General features: G+C 45.0%; 1 protein-coding gene across 1 annotated transcript; it reads left to right on the plus strand.

Moving 5' to 3' along the window:
- The first annotated feature begins 4,611 nt into the window (after window positions 1–4,611).
- On the plus strand, window positions 4,612–9,658 carry LOC148792215 (rhazimal reductase 1-like). Its single transcript, XM_088903755.1, has 7 exons — window positions 4,612–4,836; window positions 5,393–5,467; window positions 5,685–5,832; window positions 8,180–8,246; window positions 8,325–8,565; window positions 8,660–8,839; window positions 9,320–9,658. The coding sequence occupies exons 1-7, from the start codon at window positions 4,612–4,614 to the stop codon at window positions 9,533–9,535; spliced, it is 1,152 nt and encodes a 383-aa protein (XP_088759881.1). The 3' UTR covers window positions 9,536–9,658.
- Window positions 9,659–10,825: the final 1,167 nt, after the last annotated feature.

Consider the following 10,825-nt stretch of genomic DNA (forward strand, 5'->3'; position numbering starts at 1 on the left):
ATTGGCGAGGTAACCTTTTAGCTCATCAAACACGAGCAGGCAGTCTTGGGTCCACCCGAACCCTTTGCCTTTGATTGCTTTGAAGAAAGGTAGGCAGCGGTCTGCTGACTTGGACATGAAGCGGCTTAGAGCGGCTATGTGGCCGTTTAGCCTTTGAACTTCTTTTACTTTCCGAGGTGGTCTCATATCTAGGATGACTTTTATCTTGTCCGGGTTGGCCTCGATACCGCACCGATTGACAATGTAGCCTAGGAATTTGCCCGAGGTTACGCCAAAGACACATTTGTTGGGGTTCAATTTCATGCTAAACTGACACAGGATTTGGAAGACAGAATCTAAGTCTTGTATTAACTCTTGTGAAAACTGTGTCTTGATGACCATGTCGTCTACATAACACTCGGTTATGAAGCTGGTTTTTTCCTCATCGGACTAATTCATCCGGATTTGGTTGTAGCCTGAGTAGGCATCCAGGAAGCTTAGCAACTCATGTCCCGAGGTCGCGTCTACTAGGCGGTCAATTCTAGGGAGGGGAAGCAATCTTTCGGGCAAGCTTGGTTCAGGTCGGTGTAGTCGACGCACATGCGCCACTTGCCGTTCGCCTTTTTTACCAGCACAGGGTTGGCCACCTAGCTCGGGTAATGGACTTCCCTTATGAAGTTTGCTGCGAGGAGCTTCTCGACCTCCTCGTCGACTGCCCTCCAACGTTCTGGGGCTAAGTTGCGTTTCTTTTGTCTAACGGGTCTGACTACAGGGTCTGTGTTAAGTTTGTGAGTTATAAGGCCAGGGTCAATACCGGTCATATCGGCCGCGGACCATGCAAAAATATCTAAATTTTGAAGTAAAAAACTCACCAGTTCAGTCCGTAGGGGTTCTTCGACGGAAGCACCGATCTGGAGTGTGCGAGCTGGGTCCGTAGGCGAAGTCGGGATTGCGACTGTTTCCTCTGTGGGCGAAGCTCGTTCCTCGCCTTGCTCCGCAGGCCGCTCCAGATCGAGGTCACCGGCTGTCTTGGTTTTTCCCTTCAGGGTGGCAACATAACACTTGCGGGACTCGAGCTGGTCGCCCCGCGCTACCCCCACACCAAAGTCCATGGGGAACTTCATGGCCAAATAGTAGGTGAAGACCACCGCCCGTAGGATATGCGTGATGGGCCGCCCTATTATGGCATTGTATGGGGAGGGGGTCGCGACCACCAGGAAGTCATGGTTGAGTCTGACCGCACAAGGCCATGTGCCGACTTCCACAGGTACTATTATTTTTTCGGGGGGCCTAACTTCCTCTCCGCTGAAACCCACCAAGGGAGTGTTCGCGGGCTTCAATTCGCTCTTCCGTAGCTGTAGTTGGTCAAATGCTGATTTAAAGAGGATGTCCGCCGAGCTGCCCGAATCTACGAGTACGCATCTGACTTCGAAGTCGCTGATCCTTAGTTTAATGACAAGCGCATCATCGTGGGGGTAGCAGACTCCTCGCGCGTCGTCCCTTGTGAAGAAGATTGGTTATTCGGTCTTTGGTCTCTTTGGAGGGTTCCGCTCCTCGAGAGCCGCTTCGCGAACTGAAGTCCGGGCTGCTGCCGAGGTACACCCTGCTACCACTGAACCTCCCACAATTACATGGATGGTTCCCCGAACTGGCCTCTCCACCGGAGGCTGTCGCTGCAATGGTTCGGCAGGCCTACTACTAGATTCGGGGGCATCCTTTTCGTGCTCCCCTGACCGATCTGCCTTATTGTTATTATTGTTGTGTTGTACAAAGTTTCTCAAGTATCCGCGACGGATGAGCCCTTCTATCTCGTCCCGGAGATTATTGCACTGCTCGGTACTGTGACCATGGTCCCTATGGAAACTACAATACAAATTCTTATTTCTTTCGTTCGGATTTCCCTTTAGGCGAGGTGGCCACTTCACGTATGGGGCGTCCTTGATCGTCATTAAGATCTCGGTCCGCCTTGTGTTCAGTGGCGTGTAATCCATCCGAACTGCTAGGGGAGCTCGGAACGACTGGTTCGGCTTCGGCTCTCGGGTTGGGTTTTTCCGGTCAACTGGGTTAGAGGGCTCGCCTTCCCTCTTTCTTTTCTCGTTTCCGCCCTCGGTTCGTTGGTTGATTTCTTCCTCTGTCCTCATGAACTTGTCCGCAAGCTTGAGGAATTCGGCCACGGTTGCGGGCTGGTTAGCTACCATGTGCCATTTGAATTCTTTGTGCGTTACCCCTCTTTTTGCAAGCATGCTTCATTGAATCGCTTGATGTAGCCCCGTATGGATTCTCCTTCCCTTTGGACTACTCCGAAGATGCTTTCCTCTGCTCTGGGGCACCGTTTGCTGGTGACAAAATGTGTGGTGAAGACCTGCACGAACTGAGTCCAGCACTTTATCAACCCGGGGGCCAGGTTCCTATACCAAGTGCGGGCTACCCCCCTGAGGGTGGTGGTGAAGGCCACGCACATGCATGATTCGCTGGCTTTGGCGAGGTGCATTTGGGACTGGAAGGCGTAAACGTGGTCGTTGGAGTCGAAGGACCCGTCATACTTGTCCAGAGGTGGGAGCTTGAAATCTCTGGGCAAGGGGACCGCCAAGAGTTCTGACGCGAGGGGGGAAGGAACTGAGAGAATCGGGGCAACTCCTACCTCGTCCAAGCTCGTCTCTTCTTTGCCTCTGAGCTCCGACAAGACACGGGTGGCAGTTCGGCGACTTCGTCGGCGCCTTCACTGTTGAGTGGGCCTTGTACTGGCGCTGCTAGCCTCCGTGTTGCCGAGCTCGATGGGCCCGGAATGCTGGTAGTCTGCTGCTGCCAGTGCGCCGAATCGGTTTTCCGTGAGTGGGAACTCGGGTTTGGAGCGCCGGGGTGCCGACCTCGCGGGCGAGGTTCCCGACCCGCCTGCGAGCTGCGAGGCGGGGATGACTTTTTTCTCTCTTCGGCCTGGGGATGAGGCCTGGCTATTAGGGGGGTTCTGGGGCCTGGAGGCCTTTCCTTGGTGGGGGCGCCCATCCTGCGGGGAGGCCTTGACCGGCCTCGGAGCAGGGTGGCGAGGTGGAAGTAGTGATTGGTTCAGTGGCAGTTGGGGGAACTACTGTTGATAGTGATACTGGGAGATGTTGTGCAGCACTTGTTGTTGGTGAAGCTGGTATTGCTGGAACTGTTGCATTTGGGCTTGCATTGCCCGCATGCACTGCATCAGGTCATCCAACCGGTTTTGGGCTGGCTACCAGGGGGACGGCAGTCGGTTCAGTAAAGGTTGTCTCAATAGGGGGAGGAAAGGGGATGCTTGCGGCAGGAAGGTTTATGGCGCCATTGCTTGTGGCGCATTCAAACTGGGGATTCTATCCACCGAAAGGGGGATGGTGAACTGTCCAACGCACACCACAGGAATTTGAAGCTGTTCCCTGGTGGTGTTTGTCTCCGTGCCGCATCCGGTGTTGCTGGAAGAGGCCATGAGTGTTGGGTTTTTTGAAGAAGGAAAAGGGGGTATGAGAGTTTGGAGGGAGGCTTTTTTGGAGCGTTCCCACAGATGGCACCAATTGATGATGCGCGATCCGGCCGGTCTTAGCTGTCAGCGATCTTGCCTCTGAACCGAGTAGCAGAGAACTTGAAACAGAGGAGATGAGGAAGCTCTGGGGAGAACCCGGTGTAAAGGCTCCGAAGCTTAAGTTAGAATCCTTCAAAGGCAAGATAAACCAGATAGCGCAAAGTTTGCATACCTTCTTCTTGGGGGGGTCGGGAGCCTTTTATAACCACCTCACGCACTCACTTCCAAGCTCTGTTAGATCGGGCATGATTACTTTTGTGTTCCTGCCAGTTCGGATGTCATCGCCTCTACTGGGACAGAACCGTCACTGCTCCTTTTGTCGGAGCCGTCTTTGTAACTGGAGGCAGTGGTGACAGGTGACGGTGGCAGGTGGCCATTGGAAATGCGGCCGTCAAGCGTCAAATCCCAAGTCAGTCAAGTGCGCCGCCCCTGGATATGGACTCCTTCGGTGTCAGGTACGGCGTGGTTCGCTCAGTTCGATGCTCCGGACGCGAAGTGCTTGGAGCGGTGCGTGAGGAAAAGTCTCGAGTTCGGATAAGGGGAGGCCCCGAACTATCATAAGACGGGCCAGTTCGGGTCTCTGCTTTGTGTGACTTGGGGTCAAAAGGGGGAGTTCGGGCTCCTCTTAGGGAGTCCGATCACTAAGTAGGGAGTTCGGGCACCTTGCAGAGAGTTCGACCACTAAGTAGGGAGCTCAGGCACTAAGTAGGGAGCTCGGGCCTCTTGCTAGGGAGTTCGAACTCTAAGTAGGGAGCTCGGGTACTAAGTAGGGAGCTTGGGCCTCTTGCTTAGGGAGTTCAGACTCTAAGTAGGGAGCTTGGGCCTCTTGCTTAGGGAGTTCGGACTCTAAGTAGGGAGTTTGGGCCTCTTGCTAGGGAGTCCGATCACTAAGTAGGGAGTTCAGGCACTGGGTAGGGAGCTCGGGCCTCCGGCTAGGGAGTTCGGGCCTGCTGGTCCCTTCCCTTTGGTGTTTGTACCCTTGGTATGGTCTTGAGTGCCGAGCTACTTGCCTTTTTTGCCACGTGCCATGATTTGCGAGGTCGGGCCAAATCTTCCTTCATCAGGTGTTATTCTATAGCCTCAAAGAGAACATGTCTACCACCTTCGAAGAGTTAGCTATTCAAGCTCATGACTTGGAGATTCAGATAGCCATGCATGGGAATCCCCAACTAAGTGATCCTCGTGAAAAGAAGGAAGATAAGAAGGAAGTCAAGAAGGACCTTAAGACCTCATCCTCCTGCAAAGGAAAAGAAGTCCTGAACACTACCATTGCACTAGTTAAGATCTTCGATAAAAAAAAGAAGATGGAGTTCAAAGTGAATTCTTTTATAAACCAAGGCCAAGAGAACTCCTGCATTCTACAAATGCTAAGTTAGCTACTCCAATCAAAGTTGATTGAGCTTCCACCGCCCAAGCGACTTGAAGAGCAAGGACGTGTGGCCGATCCCAAGTATTGCAAAACAAGGAAAGGTTGAGTTAGATCTTAGCGACAATTTCGCTGCTACTAACGTCACCATGGTGACTTTTGGGTCTTTTAACACAGTACCATTGCAACCCTCCATGGGTTCTTCCTCTTTTTCTCAAGCTATGGTGAGTGTCTAGACTTCAAGGAACTTTACACCCGCAAAAGGGAAGTCAACACCACAACACAACTCAATGGATTCTCCTTAAATTATGGAGACTAGGGGCAAGGTAGTTAGACTCCCAACAATGGCATTTCCCACAGTGTCCCTCCTAGAGAGGGCAATTCCTATCCAATTTATTATTGATCAAGAGGTGACCATTGTCTATGCTTATCCTGTCATTCCAAGGTTTAGAAATCCCAACATCCCAACTCTTTATGAGCTGATTATTGATGACCTGGACTACTAGGAAGAGTTGTCTGTCTCAAAAGATGAGATAGAAGATGGGTGGTCCACCTTCACCAGTAAGAAACCCAAGGAGAAGGTAAGACCCCAACCCGAAGGAATCATTTTGAATGGGGGAAAGGCTATCTCCATCTACTCTAGTGATTCAGAAACATCTCCTAAAGTGGACTAGTAGACAGAGAGTACATAATGCCTCCAAGAAGAAGAAGGTGCCAAAGAAGAAAACACCTCGGGTACCGCTAGCTAGTGAGGATGAAATGCTTCAATAGCCTCATCCAACTCTAATAACCCTTTAGGAGTTCATGCCTAGGAAACTTTTCCTAGAGGAGTGTGTAGCAGCATACATGGTGACAGTTGACAAAGAGGAAACATCACCATCTGTAGAAGAAGCTTCATCTGACGAGGATGAAGACATGACAAGGCTTCTTCTAGAGCACCACATGTGTGATGAAGAAGTAACAAAGTAACTGAGGAAAATGTCATCCCACTTAAGCCTCACCTAAGCACTTCAACTAGTGCAGAAGGTTCAATTTGCAATGGCGAGGGCCTTGATTATCCCCAACAAGTGCTAAAGAAAAGTACCACAAGGGACAACTACGCAGATTGCATGGCAACAATTACCTTCATAGATGATGATTTACAACTTGAATCACGTTCACACAACAGACCCTTGTATGTTGTTGGATATGTTCGTAAACAAAAGATGTCACGCATCCTCATTGATTGAGGATCTACCGTAAACATCATGCTAGTCTCCACTACAAAACAACTTGGGATTGATAAGGATGAATTGTTAAAAAGTAAGTTGACAATCCAAGGCTTCAATCAAAAGGGACAACGTGCTATGGTATTTCAATGTTAAGATCCATTTCCAATCTTCTATTAAACTGCTTGTTCATGGTATTTCAATAGATAAAGCATGGCTTGTTTTAATAGATCCCAAAGCTTTTTCTCCTTACAAATCTGAAGCTTGAAGTTTAACAAGGCATTTGCCTTAGCCCCCCGATAGGGAGTGTATTTTTTAAGCACTTATTGGAAAAAACACCTATTTTTGGTTGGAACAACTAGGGGTGGATGTGAGCGGAGCTGAGCTGAATATCTAGTTATTCTAGCTTACCTTGCTACTACACTATGAGTCTTGAGTTCAAGCTCAAGCACGATTCGAGCTAGAGACTTGAACTAGAATTCGGCTCAAGTCAAGAGCTTGTAAGTTTGAGCTTGGCTCGGCTTGAGCTCAATTGTGACCCAAACATTTTCTAAAAACAAAAAATTATATATAAAAATAATTTTTTATTTGACATATGCAAAATTAAAATTATAAAAACTAGTTATTATATATATATATGTATATATAGAGCATTTTTATTTTTTATATGTATAATATATGTATGTATGTATGTAAAATCTCGATTAGGCTCACAAGCCTCCCAAGCATAGCTTGAATAGCTCTTGAAAAGATCAGCTCACAGCCACCCCTAATTGGAACCACACCAATAAACACTTACAATGTGTATTTAGGAAATATGCCAAAACAAATGCCTTTTCATTAAATAAAAACCCATTCTGAATAAATTCAAAACTTTGCCTTTTTCTCAAGCATTTCTAGTCCATTATGAATAAATTCAAAGTGCTTATTTTTTATAAGCATCTTTTACAAGTATAGAGATGTTCCCAATTCATGACTGAAAATGGCTATGAAAACGGTGCAAACACAATTTTATGAGGGCTGAATCTGTCCTCCATAAGGAGCCATAGGCTTGACCAAAGAGGCTGCCTTTGTGCACCTTCTCAAATGGAGCGATGTCTAATAACTCGGAGTGATAGGTCCTACTTAGAACTGAATGGAATTATGGTTGTCAATAGGTCGGGTCTGGGTCATGGCTAGCTAGAACTGGAACCTACCCGACATGAAATATTAAGGACCCAAAACCGAACCAGACCCAATAGGTTCTGTAATTTTTAGACCCAAAACCAAATTGATCGACTCTCAAGACAATCAACTCTGACCCGATGGGCCCGATTATTATTAATTTAGGACTGGGTGAAGCTAGTCCCAAACCGATAATAATTGGGATACTATATCAGGACCTAGAACCAACCCATGAACTCCAGTTCCTAGAACCAGAACCGGCCCAATTGATTCGAGTCCATCAAGTCTGTCAGGTCGGACCTTGACCCATTGATAGCCCTAAATGGAATTTACCTCAAACTGGCCTTGAAGAGATCTTGCCCAGTTTGTTACCAGATAGGGTCTGATTCCAAATTCTTCAAACCAACCCTAGCCAAGCCGATTCTAGGGGATAGGGATTTATCCTATCTGAGCTGACCTGAAAAACCAGCCTTGATTGCATTGAACTTGCCTTAAAATAAATCTTAAAATGCTTTGAGAATGTGAAGATTTGAATCCAAACACTTATTGTTAGAAAGGCGATGATTTCATTGGACCATTGAGTCAATTATGGTGAATTGGTCAATTATTATTATTATTATAGTTTTAAACAACATGTTTCTCCTTTTAGGGGGTGTGGCGTAATGAAAAAACAGATTCACAATATAACTGTTCTTGATAAGATAGGTTTTGATTACAAGGCCAGTTAGAGGTTTTGACTTAGAATGAAACCGAACCAACTACTCACCCTTATAAATGACCAATTAAACCACTGGATCATCACCTGTGTTAGGTCTGCGGAGAGAACTTCACATCCTATTAAATCGTAGGTACAATTACCCTTTCACACCAGATTTAAAGCCACCTCATGGGACATTCAAAAATTTTGACAAAAACAAGAAGGCATATATTTATGGTGCACAGATGCCGACCCTGGTCTTGTCCTGCCGGCGATCAAGAGGACACTTCAGTATATGTTAACCTCACCCAATGAGTTATTCTCTTGATCTTGTTGATCAGTGTTCATGTTTATCTGGTTTTGTTGCAGGAAACTTGGGCTGGAGTACCTTGATCTCTACCTCATTCATTGGCCTGTAAGGTTGAAACAAGGAGCATCATTCCCTTTCCCAAAGGAAGATATCCTTCCCGTTGATATGAAGAGGACATGGGAAGCCATGGAAGAGTGTTGCAGGCTGGGCCTAGCCAAGTCTATTGGTGTCAGCAATTTCTCTTGCAGGAAAATCTCTGAACTTCTGGTTCATGCCACCATCCTTCCTGCAGTCAATCAGGTACGTGGCTGATAATAAGGATGAGTGTTAATTGGTGACTGTGATTATGGTGATGATGGTGGTGGTACTGGGGCTGATAATCAAATACTTTCAGGTTGAAATGAATCCTGCATGGCAACAGAAAGAGCTGAGGGAATTCTGCAAAGAGAATGGGATTCATGTCTGCGCCTGGTCACCTTTGGCAGCAAATGGAGCTTCATGGGGTTCCCTTGCAGTCATGGATAGTCCAATTCTCAAAGATATTGCCATCGCCAAGGGAAAGAGCCTAGCACAGGTATTATTAAGGGTGCGTTCTTTTTCTGCATTTTGAGAGGGGGGAAAGTTGGTCAATGGCCCATTGACCAAAAATCCTATGTTCTTTTTTCAGATTTATGTGGGGACTAAGGAAGGTTTATTTTCCTGGGTATCATTTATTGGGGTAAGTGATACTCATCTCCTACGTGGGTAAATAACAATCCCACCTTCGGGGAAAGTTGCCAACACTTGAGAGAGACAAAAATGCCCCTTGTAATAATAGATTTTTATGAATAAAATGGTCATTACCTTATTTACATGGAAAATAAAAGAGCATGGGTAAATGCACTTATCCAGGTAAATCTTTCATGGGAAACAATTACCTGGATAAGTATATATTTACCCGAATAAATAACTTACCGAAATGTAAACAGGGCCTAAATGATAATCTATCTGATATTTCTTCACTTAATTCATTGTGTTTTGATGAAGTAACTACGTACTCTGTCTGTATCCACAGATTTCACTGAGATGGATACGTGAGCAAGGGGTGAGTCCAATAGTAAAGAGCTACAACAAGGAGAGGATGAAAGAGAACCTCCAAATCTTCGATTGGGAATTGAGTGGTGAAGAATTGGATAAGATAAGAAGGATTCCTCAGCGAAGAGGAGTTTCAGGAGAAATGTTTGTTTCACCTAACGGGCCTTATAAGTCAATAGAAGAAATTTGGGATTGACAACTGTATATTAATATGTAGAGGTCATCATTTCAAGTATCAATGGTTCTCGAATTCTCTTGTATCAATGATTCTTCCTTTATTTTAAGTCAATAGAATAACTTTCCCAGAACTTTCTGTATCTCTCTTATTTTTATTCAAATCAAACGGTCTTAAATAACTAATTGAATAATTTTTCAGACCAAAAAGTGGAAGCCAGTGGGCTCAATAAAGAGACAGATGTATAGAAAAAAAAAAAAAAAACATTTATTGACCAAAGTATCCAGCCATATTGTCATTTTGGCAGCTGTATTGACGAAAAGGCCCTTGTGTTAGCAACCGCAATTGTATGATTGCAAAGGCCTCCAAGTTTCCTTATATAGGCCTCCTAACAGAAGATTAACAACGACTACAAGACTAAAGAGAAAAGGGGATCTAATATTCATATGGGCTAAGCTCTTCCAACAATTATAAGGTGGGCTTTTAAGGCACATAAGGCCCACATAACCCTTCAAAAGATTGGCTCGAAAATGAAAGGGTAAGAATTGGCTATGTAAAGGGCCAAATGGTGGTTATATGTTATAAGATTATTTTATCCTATAAAAAACCGAAGCCAACCTAAAATTCCAAAGAGAAATAGTTGTTTCTAATAAATATATATAAAAAAAAAGAAGGAGCTACGTAGAAATATAATATAAATAAATAAAATAAAACAACAATTAATGTAAAGAATGAAAAAAAAAACAAATCAAACAAAAATGAACAAAATAAAAATAAATGGCAATGGGTAAGACAACACAAAATTAAATAAAATAATTCATGATCATTACCTACATGAATGCTGTTTCACCATTCTATTACGTGATTTGAATATAAAATTAAATAATTAAAAGGTTAATTTCCAACAATGACACCAAATAAACCTGAAAGGAAACGAAAGAAGAAATTCCTTCCTACAAAATCACTAAACCACATTAGATCTAGTGTGTTCTAATGTAGTTTTGTTGTTGTTTTTCCTTATTACAAAGACACCCCCTGTACTATGGGGTTAGTGACAATGACCACCTGAACTTTAATTTACAACAAAGACCCCGTTAGTGTTCTGTCACTTATCTTTGAAAAAATATTTTTATTCAACTATTTTATTTTTTAAATCCCCAAATTACCCTTTTATTATTTATTTGAATGGTGAGAAAGATATCTTCGACCAAACCCCCATGGATACCCATCACCACACTAAAACCGTAAAACATAAACGGGAAAAGCAAGAACCATTAGGAACCCGGTTCATAAATAATCATGCGCTCCAAA

This window comes from Nelumbo nucifera, chromosome 4 (genome assembly GCF_055504915.1).
Source record: "Nelumbo nucifera cultivar China Antique chromosome 4, China Antique-T2T, whole genome shotgun sequence".
NCBI lineage: Eukaryota > Viridiplantae > Streptophyta > Magnoliopsida > Proteales > Nelumbonaceae > Nelumbo > Nelumbo nucifera.